Here is a 22,964-nt window from a genome sequence, read left to right as displayed (position 1 = left end):
CAAACTAGAACTCTGAATTTACTAAGTTAATCTTCATAAAATTTGGCATGCTTTTATTGATCATTACATGCTTGTTATACATAAAACATCAGAATTTTTAATAATGTTTGTTTCAAATTTCCAAAGCTTTTATTGAGTCAATATGAGTGCAAGATGATTTTCATACTGTGAATAAAATTGTCTTTTTAGCATACTCTATTTGCTTAACATCTATAATCTAACTTAATAATCAAGTATTTTTAATGTACAATTTAATATTTCATCTATTACTTTATCATAATTTTGCTACTGCTAGATCATCAATGTACAGTGATAAATTTTTAAAATTGTGAATACCTTTTTATTCACTTTTGAATAAACTCTCATCATATCTTTAATTTTATCACCTTCAGATTTCAATTATTTTTCCATACACTTATGTATGCACATGTAGCTTCATGTTCATTGACAGAAAATCAACTTACCTCTTACAGATGCATTTCAAGACATAAATAATTCACTAAAAAGAAATGTTAAAAGACCAGAATTCAGTTTTCTAACTAAAATACTTAAAAACTAAAAAACTGTTAAATGACATGAGCTTTAAATCACTAACCTAATAAAATGCTCCACTAGCCTAATGTCTATTGGTACTAGTTTCAAATAAACTTTTTTATGTGCATGTGTATGTAAACATTATGAACGATGGAGAATATAACCATAATGGGGTCAACACTGAACTTAACCTTATTTCTATTCCATTCTGTAAAGCCAACTGGTTAATTACTTTCAGCCTACTGAGTCACTGGATGACTTTAGACAATATTGAATATTAAAAAGAGATTAAAGGTCAAACAATGAAAGTTCCTGGAATTTCTCAAACAGTCAAGCTTTTTCACAGTCAGTAAGTTGTGGGGTGTTCAAGAATGAGATCACCTCAAAACCTTTCTTTGTTAGTTGATAGAAAGAAAACTGCAAATACTGTTTGTGAAGAAGCTTTCTTATGATTTTAAAAATTTGAGATAAAGTTTCTTTAATTTATTACTTTGAAATATATGGTTGCTGTTAAAGTTACATTGTTTTAATTTAAAGCTCATGCATCCCCTGTTAAGGAAAAGTGAGGCAGCATTATTATTATATTGAAATTATACAAATTAAAAGATAAGAGTTTACAATACTCAAATCTGATGCAGAAGTGGACAGAATTTTTTTTAAATATTTTCTTTTGAAACTAATACATTTCTGAAAAAAAAATTATAAATACACTCTGATGCTAATTTTACTGATACATATTGTTAACAAAATTGTTTAATTAAATTTTGAATGCAATGCTGTGAAATGTGCAGAAGAGACAGGCCTAGATTTATAGGGTTAAACATTAAAACCATTTTGTTCTTGCTTTGAAATTAGACTGACTTAATGAACTTAAAGCTACAGAAATAATCAACTAAAGTTATTATAAGGACTACACATTGTGCTCTACTGTTAACTACTAAATAAATCAATTCAGTTAAAATATAAAAAAAATATGAATGTGATAGAAATTGTTAGAAAATCCCAAACCTTAAAATAACTTTTCAAGGACCATAAAATATTTTACTTGGAGAATATTATAGAATCTTATAAAACATCTTGCTAATTACAAAATTTTATACTGATCTCTTTTTCCCAAAATACTATAACATCTTGAAGAATCTTAGTATCCTGTACCTTTTTCTAATGTACAATTCTCTATGATTATACTGTTAAGTGAGGTAGAATGTCATAATACAATCCCAAACATGACGTTCTTAGTTAGCAACTTGCAAAGTTCTTTGAGAAACCTGTTCTTTTTGCTTTTTGCATAAATTACTTTAAACTACTTAGATATGAATAATTGTTTTGTTGAATGAGATTTGACCTTGGATGGAATTTTTTCACTACGTTACAAGAAAAAAATGCCAAAAGGGTTAAACATCCAACAGTATTATTCACCACGCACTGAAGTAATGCTATTTATATTTTCAGTTTCACATCCACTGACAATGTAAATGTTACTTGCAATATGACTAGTATAATAAAAGAACAACTAACCCTTTGGAGAAAGCATGCTTTTTAAGTTGTAAACTGAAGTTCAACTATGTTTATTAATAATTTTATTTTTAAGAATTAGTACATCAAGACTGAAACTGAAAGAGGTAGTTTCATGCCACTCTTATTGTTAATCACGTCACAATTCTCAACCTAACTTCTAGTTCTAACTTGTACCAGTAATAGTATTGAGTTGCGTTTTTCATATAACTTTTCTCACATAAAATTCAAACCAGCACATTAATGGTTCAGCTAGGTTCTAAATACGTAGTATATAATTGTATCTTAGGCTTAATCAATGTTAGCCGTTACGTTAAACGTTAATTTTGTGCTAAGCCTAATTTGTAATGGAGAGCGATACACAACCCAACATTTGTTAAATACATGCATAGATATAACCTTAATTACCTTAAAGGGAATTACTTCAAATTAGTGAATATACTTCAAAGATCTGATGACGCGTTTCCACTTATTTAATTAAAAAAAATTCTATCATCACGACTTAAAACGTTAAGTTCGCACGACGTACAACATCAAACAGTAAAATGGCGAACTCAACTTCATCTCGTAAACTCTCATTAAATTTGAGAAATGACGTGAAATGATTTTAAAGCGCACTCTAGTTTATTTTTTCCTGATTTTTGTATTTTTATCGACTTGAATTTAATGTTCTTTGAGCTTGTTAGTATAACGTCAGTTCACAAGTTAAACTTAAGTTTGAAAACTAAATTAGCAAGATTAGTATATACAGTGTATTTTAATCGTTAGCAGCACCATCAGTTTCTTCTACTAGTTGTTAACACCATATTTACACGATAACTAAACTCCAGTATTGACAGTAAGTTTTACAACACTAAAGGAAAATTTAAATTGTTAGTGTTACAGTCTATAGTTTTTCTCGCTTCAGGTACAGTTCTAATTGTTCTACTAATACTATCACTGAAGTCAGAGAGTAAAGGTAGCGTTAGACTTAAATAAATTATGGAATCCTCTAAGCCTTTTCCAATAATTGAATAGGTAAATAATAATACTAATAAATTAATATCAATAACCTTCCTAAACCCTTTGGAGAAGTAAGTAGAACTACGTATTCAAAGTGGTAAGATCTATTAGTGGTTTGTATAGAAATAATTACCTCTTTAATTTCAGTATGTGTATAAATAAACCTTAAAATTTCAATAGTTTTATTACTAACAACAAAATATTGTCATACTATACTATATCAGGATTCTTTTCTTTATAGTCATACTTTTGAGTTGATTATGTTAAAAGTAATAAATGTGTTGTCCAAATTATGATAACCTAAATGTATTACCTCACATTTATTATAATTCAACATAGGTTCATTGTCTTACTTACCTAGTGATCCAAGTTAATCTGTACTACTTTAGCATCTTAAATGCAGTTTGACATATGCAGAAATTTGTTGCCATCTACAAACTTTATTAAGTAAACAACATTGTTGTGAATAAAAAAGAAACAAACAAATTAAGGCTCAAGCATTGATCTCTGAAATAGTTCATTACTAACAAAGAGTTTTAACTTTCCTGCTTTTTCTCATCCAACCACCTTACAGCCCATTTAAGCCCTTTTACAATCCTTAAAAATGGTGGTGTTTGTTTATTTAAAGAAATTTTTACTGTTTGTCCATATCAAGTTTGATAAGTTTATCACAATTTGAGATACAATGCTCCTTTGCAATATTTTGTCAGACTTTTTGAAATTTAAGTACACTGAATTCCCACACTTTCCATTATTTAAATAATTTTCATTTAAGAAAGGACCAAGTAAAGCCACATACGTTTAACCAAAGGCTTTAAAGTCACTGAAAGGTGACTTGTGGAAGAAAAAAGACAAAACTGAAAACACATGCCTCTGATTTGTAATCTACAATGAAAAAAATTAAGAAGAAATGGAGGGAAAAATACCTGGTTGTCATGGTTTTTACCATATATTTTGGGATTAATATTGTAAAATGTGTTATTGTAAACTATTTGTGAGTTTGTACTGAGGAGTGGGAAGTATCAAATATATTTATTGTGATTTTAATTATTTTATGTCATAATAATATGCTACTGCTGTGCCATCAAGATTATTCCATCCATTAATATAAACTTTAAAAGGAAACCAATGAAGTCAGACCTTATCATTTAAACATTTATCAAGTTTTCTCATACATAAACTGCATCCACCACATTGAAGGGCAATCCAGAACAAAGGGCAACAATTCTGTTAGGAAAATAAAGGAGTCTTAGCTTAAAATGTCTTCTACCTTGCCAAAGTTGATATTTTTGTACCCTTATCTTACCATTTTTACTATTAAGTCCAAAACAAAACTCTGTTTGATATTTCTTTCAAAAGAAAACTATTTCAGAGATCTTGAACTGTTTTAGCATGACAGCCTTTCAAGATATCTAAGTAGTCATCTTTCTAACTGTTTCCATAAATTCAGTGTCCTTCTTAAGATAAAAAGCCCAAGTACTCTAAATGTTGTACAACAAGTGACATATATTATTATATTGTATCTTTTTCAGACTTATGTTCAACTTTTCTGTAAGTACAACCTAAAATCCCATTTGCTCTACCTCTAACAACAGCAAACTGCTTAAATGACTTGTAGACTAGTTGATCAACCAAAACACCAAGATCTTTTTTTTTTTCCATAACACTGTTCAGGATATACAGGTGCATGCCTACGTTTTAGGTGTGGGGGTAAATAGGAATATCCCGAGAAAACCCACTTTCACTAGATGGGACTATGATATTGATCTAGTTTGACTGAACTTCTTTTGTAACAATCTTCTACTTTCTTCTATCCAGTTATTTATTTTGAGCCAACTTATCATCACACCCAAAGAAGTAATTTTTACAAGCCTTTTTTAGTGATACCTTGTCAAATGCTTTCCATAAATCCAGATAAACCAAATCCACATACACTTACCTTTATCACCCTATGCAGTAATTTCTTCATAGAACATCAAATAATAGTAATGCAAAATTTTATCTAAGTGAAATCACACTGTCCATCTAGTAGGTTGAATGCTTATTAGTAAAACTGAATAAGTGTAGTTTAGTAATTTAACCATCTTATAGCAATTAAAATTCAGCCTTTTTTAACAGTCCCACAAAGGTACTGCTTTCATCCTAACTTTTTGCCTATGTTTAATTTATTTCAAAAAATTGGTACTATTTTATATTTTCAGCCAATCTATTTTATACACCCTTTCAAATGCCTAATGCCCTGTTTAATAAACTCTGTTGATTTGTAATTCTTTAAATCTTCCATCAAAGCAGTCAATTTAAACTGTTTATAATGTTTTTCACTAGTTTTAATCTTATAATGTTTGTCTTCCAACCATGTTCTTTACTTCCAGCCACATTTTTTAAAGAACATACCTGTCTTGAATATTTAAAAACATTTTCACATTTTTTCAGTATCTACAAATTATTCAGTTGCCCAGTCTTAATAAAGAAAAACCATTTTCAATTGTTTCTAAAAACTTGTCTCTTCCTGATGTAGTTTAAAATTTCCTGTTCTTATGTTTGACATTAAAATCCCCATAATTTCACTTTAAAAATTTATCATAAATCTCATTTAATGGTCTGTAATAAATTCTAATTAAAATTCTTGTCCTCTTATATCTACTATAACAAACAAAATAGATTAAACCTCTTCACTCTTTTCTGTAATATATACCTATGTACTCAAATATAACAGCATATAACTCACATTTCATGTATAAAGCCACTCTTCCTCCTCCTTTTTTAATTTTCTATCTCTATTACACAACCTAAAACCCTGTAATTCAAATATTATCATCAAAATTGTATATGTCTGTGTTTTTGGTATTTTCACATCAAAATCATCCATTCTATCCAGTGCTCTATAGTTTGGGATTATTATTTATCATTTTATTTATTATATGAGGATGTGACTTTAATGGGCCATGATTCTTTTGCTCACTTTGATTTTTTTGTATATTTTAGTAATCTGGATAGACTTGTGTTTTAGGGTATTCTTATTTACATATTTAGACATTCTCCTTTCTCTCAGATGTGTAAGCAATTAATAATTGTTATAAGTGGGAATATTTAATCATGGTAGAAATTGGGTTGCATCTTATTAGCAGAATACAATTGTATTGTTACTAAATAATATCTTAAGACTGAATGAAGGTAACCAGGGATGGTCCTCAGATGCTTGGGATTATGGTTATTCATTATTTATGTAAATAGTATAGATATCAGTTTTTTACATGATCCCAAATAATGCTGATGAAGGGAAGATATAACATTAAAAAAAACTCTTGCAAGTAAAAAAAAAAACTGCTTAAATATGTTCAGCTTATGTTCTCAGGTTTGCAAGACGTGTTTTGAAAGTGAAAAACGTTACTGTGAACAACACAAGGTATATTAGCAGCTGAGGCCTAAAAGAAGAGATCTGCTTGTGGGTTCTCTACTGGTTATGATAATGAGAGTGGAAATAGTTTTTTGTTGGTCTCTTCAGATATGTTTAAGAATCTTATTCCTGCTTACCAATCCAATTATATGGAAGAATATTTTGAAATTGTTTCAGTTAGTTTGGATAACTATTCAATAAAATATTTAATATGTATACAGTGTAAATAAAACTCAAAATAGGATAAAAATGGTCCTGGTTTAATTTTAGAGGTGATTTAAGATGAGATACATGCTGTTTGGTAATTCTGTGATGCATGCATAATATATTTTTATGTTAAATATTTATTTTTCAAAGTTAATGGACATCCATTTTTGTAGTAGCAAGGCTATTTGTAACAAATTCACACTTACAGTGTCTGAAATACTTAAATGAAAGATTTATGTATTTGCTTTAATTTTTGTTTTGAATGAAAAAAAACATACCTGAAATACTTAAATGAAAGATTTATGTATTTGCTTTAATTTTTGTTTTGAATGAAAAGAAACATGCCACTTGAATGGTTATTTGGTCATCGGAAGACTCCAGAAGAATTACTTAGACAGAATCAAAGAGCTCTAAACAAGGCTATGAGGGACTTGGACAGAGAAAAGGCAAAAATGGAACAGCAGGAAAAGAAACTTATTGCTGATATTAAGAAAATGGCAAAAGATAGTCAAATGGTCTTGTCTTCTTATCCTTTTTAATTCATCAACAGATTAAGAATTTACAAAAAATATTCTAAACACCAGTTGATAATAATTTAAAGTTCAGTTTCTTTTATAATAATGAATTTACTTGAATGTTCAAACATAAACATCTGTATATTCTATGGATAACCACTTATTGTGTAGAGTCGTGCAGTATATATCACATCGTAGAAAAGTGATAACTCAGTAATTTTATACTTACAAAGGCATTGAAACCTGGGCCCCACTTTCACATATTTGACTTGTATAGCAACTGTGAATTATATTATTATAATAATCTTCTAGGGGGCATGCTTCTATAATCCCACCCTATCTAGATTGAGCTGCCTTTGGTAGTAAGGAAGCTGTCTCTCATTTTAAAATCAAGCATCTCTACTTTGCAACTATTTCCAACACAACTTAATTATTTTCTTTCTCAAATAGAATCCACAGGGGTTTACATATCTTAAAAACAAAAGAAAAAAATATGTAAAGTTTAAAATTCCAAATAGTAACAGTTTTATCTCAAACTGTGTACAGTTTTGTGCTTAGTATTAGTTCTTTCTTATTATGTAATTAATTTAATTTGGAAACAGATTTGTTCATGATGAAGAATTACATATATTTTTACATACTACAACTTTTAATCTTGTGGTTCATGTGATGAAATTTCTTTTTTCCTTGTTTTATTTTCTTTTTTTGTTTTGCTAGATCAAAGGTTTTCCCCCATTGTTTTGTCTTTATAATAGTGAAAAAGCAACATTTTTTTTTTCAATGTTACTTCCTCCCCTCCTGTTTGAACTGACCATTTTTGTGTTTTGATTAACATGCTGCCATTCTTATACCAAGATAGAATAAGTGGTTAGGTAGTGTGAAAAGCTCTGACTAGTTAGCTCATATAGGAGAACATTTTGTAGTTTATAGGTTTATCAGGATAGGTCATTTTAGCATCTTTATTACAGGTGTACACCAGAAAAGGATTATTGAAATTTTATCATTTTGATATAGTATAGTTAAAGTTAAATATACCTGCAGAACAAACAAGTGTTCATGGAAGATTGAGTAACTAAACTTATGTAATATACAAATTACTTCAAATACTAGTTTTCTGATAATTTATTCATGTTCCAGATGGATCTTACGCTGTTGTGTATTTATTTTAAATTTATCTTGTTCTCTTTCATACTAGTAATAAAATAATTTTTTTTTTCATGAAAACCAAAGTATATGCTATACAGTGTTCCATTTATTCTATTTCAAGATAAAATCTTACCCACAAAGTTTACTTTCACCATAAAAGATCTACCTATTACGATTATTAACTTAGTCCTACATGCAAATATAGTTCCAAGAATCTCTTATTAAATAATAATCACTACATTGTATAATAAGTAAAATATTTTTGATCTGATACTAAATATTATATTTTTAGTTAATGTCTTACAGTAATCTCTAACATCAAGCAATTTTTTTTCTCAATATTTAGCAGATTTTTGGAACAGCAGAAATTTTTTTCTCACTTTTTATTGAAACAAACATAGTAAGAAAAATAAAAAAAATATAAATATTAATAAACATCTTTTTAGAAACTCTTTATTTCATATGTTTAATTTGAAAATCTGGATTGAAAAGGATTTTATTATATATCAAAATCACACCAACCAGATTGATTTACATACCAGAATTTGGGACTGGGATATTTTGTGCGATAATGGTTATTGCTTCATACTGTATAACTACAAAAAAAGCTTTAGATTCTTGTTGTGATTTCTAACATAATACGTAGTTTAAAATTCTAAATTTGGTTATGCACCAACTAATTTTACATTTTGTTTAAATTGTTTGATTTATTTAAGAAGTTTGTGTTTCTAGTGTTTTTTATGGTAGTATTTTATGATTAGCTTCCTAAAAGATAAACTTTTTACTATCTAAGGATGTAGTAAAGATTATGGCAAAAGACTTAGTGAGGACAAGAAGATATGTCAAAAAATTTATTTTGATGAGAGCAAATATACAAGCTGTAGCACTTAAAATTCAAACTCTACGATCTCAAAATGCTATGGCCCAAGCTATGAAAGGAGTTACAAAAGCTATGCAAAACATGAATAACCAGGTAATCATGAATTGTTTTTACAGGTAGTTTTTATTGTTTTTATACTTAGTTGATATTGATTTACTTTGTAATAGTGAATAATTTTTAAAATGAAAAATTAAATATTGCATTACAATATATTTATTTATGTGTAAGGACACATTATTAATCTTAAATAAAAAAGGATTGCTTTTTTTCAGGTATCAGTCTAAAATAGGAGTTGTATTATTTAATTATTTCTGGTGTAAGAAAACACTATGTCAAAATAATAATTCAGATTATATGTATAACTTTGATACACATTATATATATATATACACTGTTTTAATGAGAAAATATTTCAAACAAACATATTTTGAATTCCAAAATGGTATTACCTTCTCTTACCCAAATCTATCTCAACCTTGGATACCTTTTAAGCATTGCTAACATTTTATCCCTTACAGCACACAAACTTATTTTTGCACCATTTTAGAACATGCATTGATTGTGTAACTACCCTCCACCAGTCATACTGCACCATGTAGTGTAGTATCAAAATCATCACCTTCTTGATTGACATGAGAGTGTATTAATGTGTGTTTAATTCACTCTTCATGCAACTCCTAGTGTTTCCTTTGTAATTGCTTATCAGTATTTCCTGAGTGTTAAACTTAACATTTTAACTTTTGTATTTATGTTCAAAAGTTAGTCAGTTTTGTTTTAAAAAATTCCTCATATAATTTGAATTCTGCTTTCAAATATGAATTATAATTTTATGTCAGATGATGATGTTGTCACCAATATTAAAAATACTGATGTTGCTAGTCCCAAGCATGGCAGGTTGACAATATCTGCTGAGAAGTTCAAGATTTAATTTGCGAGAAGTTGGATACTTTTGCTCGACCATTGTTTAATACTCCCTTTTCCTCTGAATGTGCTTTTGAGGAAGACATTCATCAAAGTGAAGAAAGTTGGGACTCTTTTTCTGACCCCAGCTTTTTTTTTGGTCATTAACATAACACTGACAGTCAGGAGAGTTTATCAACCTCACCTTTCATATACCTTATTAATAAGGTATGTCAAGTTTCAAATTTTTCACATTTAGCCTTTGATTCTTTGCTTTCACTATTAGGTGAGGAACCTCATTAGGATTATCTTGTTTTTCTTCCCTCATCTGACAACCATGCTCAATGTTTTGCTGATTGATTGTTTTCAGGTGTGGGTATGTCTCATCAACAGAGGAAATCATACATAAAAGGGTTATCAGGGCAAGTGGAGCCCTGGAGAACTGGGACTGTTTAAAATGGATCTATAAGATTGAATTTTAGCCCCACAAGACTTGATGCATGATTTCCTCCTTACAATTGTTTCATCAGATCAATTTTCTGCTGAACTCTGTACCCTCCTGCAGTCTACTCTGACCCTCTTGTAAACATTAGCACTGTTTTTCAACACCTGTTTATTGCTTGAGAGTGGGTTTGTTTCACCTTTTGAACCTATTGCTACAAGTTCCTTGTACCTTCTTTCTATTAAGACCTTTTATTGCCTTCTTCTTTTGGCTTGTGATCATCATTGTTTCAATATTAATGCCATTAAAGTTTCCTGCACCCTTTACCATTCCTCTTATGTTATCCTTTACCTGGACTGGACCTTCCTTTCTGGGCCTGCCCATGAAGGTTGTTTCACCTTTTCTCCTATTTCTTTACCTTCTTTTTTTCATCTCTACTCATGTTTAGATTTTGATAATCTTTTCTCTTCCATTCATTCTCTGTGTCGTTACATGTCTTGTACTGCCTCCTTCATGCTCCTACCTATTTATTTCATAAAATCCCTTACAAAAAATAAAGATTTTTTACATGTTTACAACAGTCAATAAATAGTTCTAAGCCAAAAATAAACAGGATTATTATTAAAATTGTTTGTTTAGTTATTCTTAATGCCTCAGTCTTATTGCGGAAATAAAATATTCCACTGCCAAGCCCCCAACAAACCCCAGGCCCCTTCATCAGTCCTACCCAGATGGATCACATCTGCCATAACCTGACATATCCCAAGGCACTTTCTCTGGATGTTATTTTGCCCACATGGACTGTACTTTGCTTATTCATATACAGTTTGCCACTTTTTAGTTCAAGTCATGTATGGTTATACCAAGTTATCAGACACCTTCCTAGGACTATCACTATATCCCATGCTAATAAAAACAGGCTTATTCTGAATTACCTGACAATTATCATCAAACTACTAATTTAAGGTGTTTTCTTTTTGTTTGTTTTTTTTGTTGTTTTGATGGGGAGAATCACTCTTGTTGCTCACAAAATCCTCGGTGAGACATTTTTGCTGATTGTTTTGCCAGGTTGAACAGCATCTGATATGTCCTGTGTGCCCAAACACTACCTTTGGCACATACTTATTTGGGCCTGTTGTTGATTTTATAGTAGTCATTCTATTTTTGTCCATACTGTGCTGTTTTATGTCATAGTTATACAGCACTTCTCTGAAGAACAGTGTCATACGTCTCTTTTCTTGAGGCTGTGGTGCCTGCCTGTTACATTCTGCCCAATATGTATTACTGTATTCATTACTAGATGTAAAACATATCTCTTCCAAAATAGTGCTATACCCCATAGATGTGCCTTTTTTTTCTTATTATGGCACACCTGTTCTTTCAGCATGGTTGCTCTCTGCTTGATTGAATACTATCATGCCTTCACTAGCCCTTCCACCTTTGCAATGTGGGAATCTAGCTTTGGATGATAAGAAGCAGTACCATTTCAGAAGTTAACATTTTCTTACATTAAAATGTATTTCTGATAGGTACTTACCATTTCTTGCACTTTATCTCCACTGATATGCTGATGAATCTAGTTTGTACCTGCTAGTTGTTGAAAATGAGGATCATGCTAAAATAGTAGAGGGAGTCACATGATCAGCACATGCTCTAAAATGTTAACAAAAGTGAAGGTGTTTAAACAAGTGGTGCACTATTAGCAATAAAATTTTTAGCAATTCATAAAGGGCAAATCAAGTCCAAACAGATTTGGGTAAGAATAGAGGGGTAAGTACCTATTGAAAATACATTATCAGAGTAATTAAATGTTAAGTTCTGATAATGTAAGTTTAGATATAATATTTACCTCTTTGATATTTTTTTTTCTAATGGATTTTTGTGAACTGAAGAAAGAAAGAAAAATTAAAATTAATTTTTCTAACTATTAATCTCTGTGAGAATGTGATGATATGCTTCTATATTTTTATAATTAAACAATATCATTGAAATTATAAGGTATTTAAATCAAGCTTTAATAAAACTAAATATGCCATTTCATAGATACACATAGAATTCTCAAGTTGAAATGGTTTAATAGCAAGTTATCCTGTGCATAAAGTCAGTTTTTACTTATTTTTATTTGTATGTCTATTTAGTTTTGCACAAAAATATAGTGTGTAAATAAATTTTAGTGTTTTGTTTTACAAAGGGCTAAATGTTACATGAAAAATTAAAATGATTTAACTATGATAACATAAATCCTACTACTTATTGCTAAATATCTTCCCTTTCCTTAGCATTTTCAACACAGTTATCTGATCTTATTTGAAGTTATTGTACATTGGGTATAACTTTAAAACTTGTTTAAAACCAAACTGGATTGATAACTGTTGTTTGAAACAACAGAAAAAACAACAACTATATAGAATACAATAATCAAACGTGTATATTTTCATCTACCTGTTATGTACTAACTTTTCCTCTTTCTCATTGTAAGAATAATCATGTTTTTTAACATTTTTTCTTAGCTTAAACTTCCACAAATTCAGAAAATTATGCAAGAATTTGAAAAACAGTCTGAAATAATGGACATGAAAGAAGAAATGATGAATGATGCAATTGATGATGCTATGGGTGAAGAAGAGGAAGAAGAAAGGTAATATAAAATTTATTCGCTTAGTCACATGCTTAACAAAGAACGCTAAGGGTGTGACAAATAGCAAATATGTTTCACATCCATTTAATTCTAAGTACGTGGGTGAGGATCAAAAAGCACATGCAACCACTTTTAACAGAGTGCTATTAAACTTGCTGTTATTTATTAGCTCTCAGTTATTAACTATTAATTTTATATTAAACTGCTGACTTAGCAATAGTTTGTGGTAGAGGAGAGTAAATACCAGATACAACATACAGGAATACTGAAGAAATCTGCAGATGTTTCAGAGATTATGCAAACAACATGACTTGATGCACTCTTTCACAGTGACCCCAAAAGTTGTACTGTTTAAAGAGTAAATGCAACCAACATTAAGTAATTATTTTTATTTCTTGCTTTTGAAGTTCATATGTTGTGTTTTAGCCTACAGAGTGCATAATTCTTCTCATGATTCATGTCATGTGCATGTTGTACTGATCTTGTGACAGTAAAAATTGTAGTGCTAAGTTTCCCTTATGTGACATCATTTTAGTTTCTATTAACAGGCAGATAGACAAGATACTACTGTATATTGGTAAAAGTGGTTAAAAAAAGTGGCCCTAACAGATGGCCCTCTTTAGGGGAAATGAATAAAAGTAGTTTTATTCTTTACATTATCATCACCTTACACTCTTATGATGGGCAGGCCAGTAGGCTTGCTGTTGGAACTTTGATGGGCAGGCCAGTAGGCTACCTGTTGGAACTTTGACTATTACTATCAGTTGCAATTTATTTTAATTAAGTTGAGGAATGTAGTGCCAAGTGGAGTGCACAAGCAGTAACTCAAGGAAGTTTACAATTAAAGTAAAGAATCTAACTCTATGACTAAGATTCAAACACAAACATTTTTAATGTACTTTTCACAATACTCTCTGTTACAATCAACTTCAAAATAATTAACAAAACTCCTTTGTTGTTACAATCTAAACATTTTTTAATTCCACTTTTGATATTTTATACAAACTTATTTACACTATATTGAGTCAACCATATCCTAACCATGTTATTCAATCCTAGAAAATATGGCAGTAAGTTAGTTACAGAGAGCTTAAACGAGGAACATTGGCCAAGCTCATCACAAGGGTTGTCATAGTTCTATAGAACTTGGAAATTCTGCAACTACCTGACTTTTGAATTGGCTATTTTGACAATGACTGAAAATATGACTCTTTTTACTCTATTTAACTGTAACTGTAACTTTTTTCTTTACTCCTTCTACAACTTTCTAGCTTAAAACATGGGTTTTTACACAAAGACTTTCTGATATATTTTTACAATCTTCCACATAGTATACACAACTGTCTGCATGTAAGTGGTTGTTATTCTTTGATCATTTTATAATCCTCAAAACCAAAACCATGTGTTAATTGATATAGATAAAGTCTTACTTGTATCTTTACACACACTTTTGATATACATACTACATTAAAGTTCAGACTTTTTCCTTTCTTGGCAACTTTGAGTGAGACAATGTAAACATTTCCCATAGCTTTCTCACTGCTGTAGCAGTGCCAGTTTGTAGATGGTGATCTTATTTCCAATCTCTCTCTAATGAGGTTTTTATAACTTTCCTCAGTCGCATCATTTGTAGATAACATAAAGAAAAATGTTTCTCAATATATTTCTCTTCTTGATTGATTAAGCATCATTATATAATACTTTTTATACTTTTGTGAGCATGTATCAAACTTCTCCATACTGCATATACTTGCTCAATACTTGAAGCATTTGAAATACCCAGAAATGGTGCAAATACTTCACTTAGACTGTCACCATCAATTCACAAATATGTATTAAGAACAAATACTTCTGTCACATGTCTGATGATTTTTGCAGAATAGACTTGTATGTTGTACTAAAAGCTTGCCATGTGTCATCTTGATACATGAAGTAGATTCAGAATTAATAGCCAACATTCCATCTCTGAAACAAGATTGGTCCAATGGACTGACCTCGTATGCATTTGATTAAAACAGTCTGTTACTTTAATGTTTTGGACCATTTGACTTTTGTGGCATTTTTATTGTTGAAACAGTTGAGAAGAAATAATAATGTAATCTGCCATATTAGTGGAATATATAGACTTGTGTATGAATGAAGGTTGAAATAACAGTTTTTTTAAACATGAGTAAATATAATTAATGTGATGCTTAAAATGGTCAACGTTTGTTCATTTTGATGAAAAAACTCAGAAAAAACCAACCTTTATATTCTAATTATTTATAAAATATTTTTTTTAATTGAACCAACTTTTCACCTATGAAGCTTCATTGGGGTTAGTACATACAACCCTGGAATATGAAGGTTGTTTTTCTAAACTTATATCAAAATATGTAAATCCCTCCAGTATGCACTACATATTTTGAAAGACAATGAATTAAAGAGGACTAAGAGCAATAGTGAACCCTGTTGGAGAATAAATGTTCTGTAGCCAAATGTTGTAATAAAAAGTTATATATGTTCATTATTTTAAAGACTAAAATTATGACATAATGCAATATGAATATGGTAACTAATGCAATGAAATCTGAAAATATACAACAAAAACTAATATTATCACTGCAGAACAAGATATGGCTTGAATATCAATATGTAATAACTCGTATGAATCCAGACTTTTACCATAAACAAATTCTGGACTGTAAGTTTTCAGTTTGTCAGTCATCTTAACTTGTTGCAATATTTGGAACAAGAGCAATACTATTGCATCCTTTGTTTCTATTTTGCTGCTATTTCATATTTTTTCCAGTGCAATAAAGTCTTGTGTGACATTTTTGTGAGTAAAGGTTGTTAAATATTTGAGTGCAATTTTGTCTTATGCACAGCTTGTAATATAAAATGTTATTTAAATTTACGTTTTGAATTATTTAATTAAATATAATAATGTGATTAGAACAATTATTATGCCACTGACATTCTAGTTGTGTTTCAACATCCTTTACATAATTTATGTAATGTCCTCTGTTGATGAAGGAACAGATGCTGAAAAGATTTTAAATATTATTCTTAGCCCATCTTTATAAACAGAATGCATTAATTACTTTTTGACTCAATAAAGCTAATCTAAAAGCTTTACTTATTCAATTTTATTAAAAAAAAAGAGATTAATGTTAACAACATATTAAGTGCTGAAAGCTTTGTTTTTGAATGCACAAGTAGGTGCATTGCAGTACAACATAAATCTTCTAGAATGCAGACCTTTGTGTTTAGTCATGGATCAGTAAACTTCCCAGGATACTGTTTTTGTAGATGAGCAAAAACTATAGTTAATTTTAAAACAGGTAGATGGTTATCTAGTTACTGTAAACACATCATGGGAATATATGCACTCTTGGCATTTATGTGACAAAATCTCTGTGTCAAGAAGTCTAACTTTATTTTAAAAGTTACATACAAGGGACAAGTTTGCTGAATCACTCATGAATTTGGTCTTTTTTCCTTAAAAATTTATTTATTATTGAATACACATAATATAATAAGTATGGTTACAGCATTTCACCAGATTAACCTGAGATAACCAGGTATAATGTCAACCAGATGGTGTCGGTGAAGCGTTGTAACCATGTTGATAAAAAAAAACATTTTTATGTGTTTAATTACAGGATAATTCCTTAAACTTTAAAGTTGTTTCTTTTTATATATTTATTTATTAAAACAAGACTTTCTCTCTGGCTGTTGACAGTTATATAAAATTTGCACTCATACTGTTGAACTACAATACTGATGATTTAAGAGAACATTGTTTTGTTTTTATTTTCATTTGTAAGTATTGACTTTCTTAAGTAAATTACATTGTACTTTTTTTATACTATCCATCCTGACAGTGATGCAGTTGTTGCACAGGTATTGGATGAACTTGGACTACAGTTAACAGATCAACTGACAGGATTGCCAGAAGCATCAACTTCAATAGCAACAACATCACAAAAGGAGAAGCCTGCTGCTACTGCAATAGCTGATGCAGATGCAGATTTACAAGCTCGTTTGGAGAACCTTAGGAGAGAGTGAGATTCAGAACTGGTATTAGCAACATCTTTTCATACAACCTGGCCTGTTCACAGAATGTTCAGTTTCAAGAAATTGTATATGTATATATGTGTGTATGTGTGTGTGAGAGAGACCATCAGTTGACATTTACAGACCAGCAAGAGATATGTTAATTAAAAGTATCATCTTGAAAGTTATAAAATAATTATAGTTTAGGCCTATAATTTTAACGTGCCTTCAGAATACTAACTTATAATTGCTTTGTGTCTGAGCTGGATGTTTCATGCTAATATTGTACCCTGTAGTTTATTTATAATGATCAACATATAGGTTATTGTGATTTGTGCAGTTGTATATTTTGTATTACAATAGTATAGAAAAAATAGCTGTTTCATAGCTGTATCATTTGGTAGAGATATTTCAAAGGAACATTATCCAGTTGGAAAGGGAAGTCAACTCAACACTGTTCAAGAAATTTCTGTCACTTTGTAAAAACAAGCATACACACACACACACACACACACACACACATATATATATATATATATATAAAACATAAAGAATTTAACAGCATTTATGCATGTTTAAAGGACTGCTTGTAATTTTACTGCTTAGGTTCAAGTTTCTAATCTTGTATCAAACGTTATCTTTATTCTGCTTTAATTTTGACTTCTCCTTGCTGCTTGTCATAAGTTATTAGAATGCAAGCATCCAAGTGAACATATAAAAAAAAACTTATGAAAACCTGTATTTTTTCAGACAACCTGACCCATACACATGCTTTTGTGTTTTGTTTTGTAATAAATATATTAAAAACAGGACTTAAGAAAAAAATAAAAGTTCAACACTCTAATTATTAACAAAATATGTAACAGAAACTTAATAAATTGATAAGTATTCTTTGGAAAACACAAGAAACCCATTTAAGTCCAAACAACATTGTGATTCTTTGGGCAGTTCAGGTTGGAAAATTGGTTGTGTGCTTAATAAGCTAGATGCATAACTATAAAAATCTTTATTTTTCTCATCAGTGAACCCTTAACCCTCTTAACTGGGAGAGACAAGTTAACTCGGCTTCTGCATGTTGCTTTTCTCCTGGGGACAAGTCAACTTGTCCTGATGTTGTTTGACAGTTTCTGAAATGGGGAGGCCATTTTATCTCATCTGAGCAATTTTTTTTTTTTTTTGATAGCTGTTGTATGTTGTTTACTAGATATTTTGGTTATATGGCTATGTACTGGTGGTGTAATTTAGCAGTTTTTTACCACTGAAATAATGATATCAAACAGACGTTATGAGTGCACAGCTTTGTCAGTTTTGACTGACATTTTAGCTTAAGACAATTCGTTGTTGTCATCAGATTCTGAAATGGATGCTGAGTCTGTGTTTGACTATTTTCACTGTCTAAACTATCAACATCAAACTTGGATGTCAGTTTTGTGAAATTAATAAATTAGAATAAGAACTATATACAGTTATATTCTTGGATAAAGTTCATATGAAATGCATTTTAAAAATGTGTTTTGTCTGTTTAAAGCTAACTGTGATATTAAAGCTTTGGATAAAACAAATAAGTCTTAAAGGAGATTCAGTTTACCATGAAAATTTTAATATTAATTACTAAAAAATTATTTCAACAATACTTGATTATTTTGAATGTGAAAAAGAATATATTGATATACAGTTTCAACACACATTTTATTTTGTTTTTGCAGAAATAATATAGTCAAAATTAAATTGTAAGGCAAAACATGTAAACATTTTCATATAAAAATGTCATAAAAAAGGTAAAATAAGATAACAGTAATGATAACAGCATGTTTAACCATTATGTTTAGAATAAATATGTAGGGAGGGAATACCTTTTGCATTATATTATATAAAAGCATAAATTTAAAAATATATTTTTTATAAGTTTATACATAGAATCACAAAAATTTATTATAACATCTTATATGTATGTGTGTGTGTGGGCATGCGTATGTATATAAAAAATAAACTGTTAAAAATATTAGTATGGGCAGCATTTTTCACCCAAAATAAAACCTGTTTCACAAAGATAATAAACCTTTTATTGTATATCTTTGGGTAACTACTATTAGGACTATTTAAGATTTAGGAAAAGAAAAAATTAAAAACTGGGATCATAAAAAAAATTTAATCTAGTCACAATGTAAATTTAAATTTGTTGAATAGTATACATTTTTATGCTTTTAGAAGTTTCATAATTTCATAAGCACATTATCAACCATAAAATGTGTTTAGAATATTTCTCAAGCATACATATATTTATATTCACTTTTATTAATATTTATTCTTCAAACTCCAAATATAAACATCTGAAAATTAAGTTTTTACATCTGGCAGTTATTTTTTGACAGTTTTATTTATTTATTTGCTTTTATTCTCATACTTTTTATAGCGACCTACTGTTATGGTACTAGTTTTGTTTATAGTAGTATACAATTGACTTGGAGCAATTTTATAGAAACAAAATCTGAATTTAACTTGTTCAGTGCCGTAGATGAGATAACTCGTCCAAGCCAATTGGTAACATAGTGCCATGGATGAGTTAATTCATTCTCAATAATACCTAGTTTCAACGCTAGATGTCAGCGCCATACTTGCATTTGATCTACTTACAAATTGTTTCACTTTCGATCCAAAATGGCGTCACAGAAAAAGTTACAAAATGAAGAAGCATTAGAGTTGTATTGTAGCAGCTGAAATATTTGGTAGTTAACAGGTCACTGTAGGCATAAAACATTTACAGTGTATTTAGTTATATTTAACTTAAACAAAACACAACAACATTTTAATGTTAGAGAATGTTTAGAAAAAAACAGATAAAACATTTCAAATCATAGAAAATGGAGGTAAAATTTTGAATCTCTCATTTTATTTTATCTCAAAACTTTCATACACATACAAATCATGTTGCTTAGCTACTCCAGTTATTGATGTACTTGGTCAGTCATTCTGTGTTACATTTTCTAATGACAGTTATCTTATTTATCTATTTGATGGAAGGTTAGATCAGATATTATTTTTTCGTAATGGAAATAAAACAGTATTTAAATTCAGTTAGGTTACAAGCTAAATTGTGTTAATTGAACAGAAGTATAGAGGCTGCAGGTTTAGAAGATCTGAAATTTTGCTTGTAAAGTGGGAAGGAAAAGTTTTGAAAAAACTGATGATTCTGATCAAAAGCTGCATTTATAAATAATACAAAAATAACCTCCACTAGTTCTAATACACAGTTTATTTTCATATTTTTTTCTGTTTTATTTAGTGAGCTTGTTTATATGTAAACTGTACTTTGGTGCTGTTTTGCATGCACATGTAAAATAGTGGTGTTTTCTTTGTACATATAAATGCTGTTTTTCAAATAAATACAGATGGACACTTATTTCATTTTTAAGTTTTCCACTTTATTTGTCTTTCAACAAACTTTTTTATTTGTGTGCAATTCTATCTGACAGATATTTCTAAATATATTAGTTTTTTTATATTTTAATTTAACTTTTTGTCAATATTACCTCAGAGTTAAGAAAATGTATCTACTGTGTAACAAAGTTTATGTAACAAAATTTGAACTGCAATCCTTAAAAGCTTCTTAACACAGTTACTATTTATGATTAATTTTACAGACAACTAAGTATATTTCTATTAGAATTATTTTGAATAAGTAAACACAGCAAGTCACATGACAACAAAAGTCTCTCTAAAGCAATTGTGGAAAGGCATATATCAGAAATACATTTTTTAGGGAGTGTAATGCCACCAAATATTCTGTAAATTTTAAGAAAGAATGTGCAACATCCCTTTCCAACAGCAAATATTTACAGACTCAGATCCTAAAAATGTTTTTGGGATTGGGACTTTGTGTATTTATGTAGGGGCTCAGCTCCAGGGCCCATGGCCTTAATGAAGGCCCATTGATAATTTTATTCTATGTAAAATTACATGGGATGTAAGGCCCACAATAATTATTAGCCCATGGGCCCACACAACCCTAACTCTGCCACTGTTTAGAATTTCCAAGACCAGGATATCCCTTAAACTTAATAACATGGGATACCAAAAAGACAATGGATCATCTTGGGATACTAGCACCATCCAGAAGAAAATAATAAAAAAAATGTAACAAGTAATACCTCAGCCATGGCAAGTGAAGTGTGGCATCTTATAATAGATGAGGATCCATGAACACAAAAATCAGTGGCAAAAGTTATCATTATATATAATAGGAAACAACACACAACATAATCAAGAAAGATTTATGTTGGGAAAAGTGGTAAAAGTCATGTACAGAAGCTGTTTCCACAACATATTTCTTCAATTTCTGCATACATGAATCAGTTGTACAATGAAACAGGTATTCATGCCTTTATGAAAACATAATTGGTCAATTTGATGAATGCAATGTATACATGCATCTGTGCAATTCTGCTGAGAATCTGTTGTCATCATACGTTAGATATTTTATAAAAAGCCACCAGGGAAGAAGGGTGTGCTTTGGCCATTACAGCCATATAAAGCACCTTTTACAATGGAAAATACACTGCAGAGCTATTGTCAAGATTCATTGTGATCAGGTAAAACATAACTAGATGTACTAACTTTCTATAACAGTGTGGTGAAGCTCCAAAATCATTTTAATATAACACACTCAACCTCTGCATAACTGTTAACAGTCATTCCTTCTATTTGATTAATAATAGCCTCATAGTTCAAATGTCATTCAAGTTGAAAAGACCATAGTGTACATCTTATCACCTTAGCATCCCAAAATCTACTATCATAATCCAATACAAAAACTTGACCTCTGCACATTTATATAAGTATCTATTAATTTATACCACTATTCCTATATTGGGAGTTATCGTTACAATCCCTGTGTTGCCATATATATTATTCATTATGGTATATCTATATAATGAGATTTAGTGTCTGTGTGTCACATAACTCTTCCTAAACTGCCAATCACACTGAATTTTAAGTAGAACCAAATGAACCATCTAGGTTTTGAGATTTTCATAAAAGTAAAAGATTTAAACCAAACCCTTGGGGAAGTCTCTTGTTTTCTCCTAAACTGCTGGACACACCAATTTCTAATTGGTGCCAAATGAATCATCTTGACCTCGAGGTTTGCATAGAGGTAAAACTTCACCCAACTCCTTGGGAAATCCAGATGTTTTACAAAATCACTTTTACTGTGATTCCTCAAAAGCAGAAGAACCCAAATTTGGCATTGAATTACATAAAATTATTAAATAAGTAGGTCTACTAATTACTGTTCATAAATTGGTTTTGTATTATTATGATAATGATAATTAAATTTAAAAAGTGGAAAAAGGTAACTTAAGTATTAAATCTGCATTATAGTGGCCCTGTTAGTGTGAGCTATGGGCTTACAAGTTTGCAAGTAATTATATATAATGAATAATATGGGTAGGCATATGTTTGTGCCAAACGTATATATTCTCAGATTATATTAAGCTAAATTTGAAATAAGTATTGTTTACAGTTTAATGCTCAAACAAACATTTGCAAGTCAAAACTTACCTAGAACCACTTTGAGGAGTTAACTAATTCATATGCAGAGACTCACAATACAATGGATGAAAGAGAGAGTATCAGTCTTTTAATAGTTGTTTACAAAGAAAGGAAAAAAAAAGTTAGTTTGTTGTATTCTCATTTAATAATGGAAAACTATTAGTGGAGATTTCTAGTGGATTACTGTTGATGTTGCTCAT

General features: G+C 29.9%; 2 protein-coding genes across 37 annotated transcripts in view; one reads left to right on the top strand and one right to left on the bottom strand.

The window, feature by feature from the left end:
• The window catches only part of fmt (phosphatase 6 regulatory subunit 1-like protein fmt), a 78,844-nt gene extending 76,199 nt beyond the window's left edge, over positions 1-2,645 (bottom strand). For 22 of the 32 annotated variants that reach the window (XM_076487723.1, XM_076487726.1, XM_076487746.1 and 19 more), the window contains exon 1: positions 2,458-2,645. The gene's annotated coding sequence lies outside the window, so the exon portion shown is untranslated. Of the gene's footprint in view, positions 1-464; positions 500-2,457 lie in introns of all 32 variants that reach the window. The other 10 variants (XM_076487724.1, XM_076487738.1, XM_076487735.1 and 7 more) reach the window with 4 other exon arrangements.
• A 20-nt stretch (positions 2,646-2,665) lies between these two features.
• On the top strand, positions 2,666-20,619 carry LOC143243929 (charged multivesicular body protein 2a-like). 5 transcript variants are annotated; one of them, XM_076487757.1, is made up of 5 exons: positions 2,666-2,887; positions 6,993-7,170; positions 9,110-9,289; positions 13,049-13,176; positions 17,043-20,619. In XM_076487757.1, the coding sequence occupies exons 2-5, from the start codon at positions 6,997-6,999 to the stop codon at positions 17,224-17,226; spliced, it is 666 nt and encodes a 221-aa protein (XP_076343872.1). In that variant the 5' UTR covers positions 2,666-2,887; positions 6,993-6,996; the 3' UTR covers positions 17,227-20,619. The 5 variants fall into 5 exon arrangements, with proteins under 5 accessions (XP_076343872.1, XP_076343873.1, XP_076343874.1 ...); XM_076487758.1 differs by lacking the exon at positions 2,666-2,887 and adding an exon at positions 2,899-3,148; XM_076487759.1 differs by lacking the exon at positions 2,666-2,887 and adding an exon at positions 2,902-3,066.
• Positions 20,620-22,964: the final 2,345 nt, after the last annotated feature.

Source organism: Tachypleus tridentatus, chromosome 2 (genome assembly GCF_004210375.1).
Source record: "Tachypleus tridentatus isolate NWPU-2018 chromosome 2, ASM421037v1, whole genome shotgun sequence".
Classification (NCBI taxonomy): Eukaryota; Metazoa; Arthropoda; class Merostomata; order Xiphosura; family Limulidae; genus Tachypleus; species Tachypleus tridentatus.
The sequence above is the reverse complement of the archived record's forward strand: the minus strand, read 5'-3'. Positions and strand labels throughout refer to the sequence as shown.

Excerpts from the sequence above, each read along its gene's own strand:
- LOC143243929 (XM_076487757.1), top strand. The coding sequence starts at position 6,997 with ATGCCACTTGAATGGTTATTTGGTCATCGGAAGACTCCAGAAGAATTA. Across the intron at positions 9,290-13,048 it reads TGCAAAACATGAATAACCAG|CTTAAACTTCCACAAATTCA; the intron begins GTAATCATGAAT and ends ATTTTTTCTTAG. Across the intron at positions 13,177-17,042 it reads GAAGAAGAGGAAGAAGAAAG|TGATGCAGTTGTTGCACAGG; the intron begins GTAATATAAAAT and ends CCATCCTGACAG.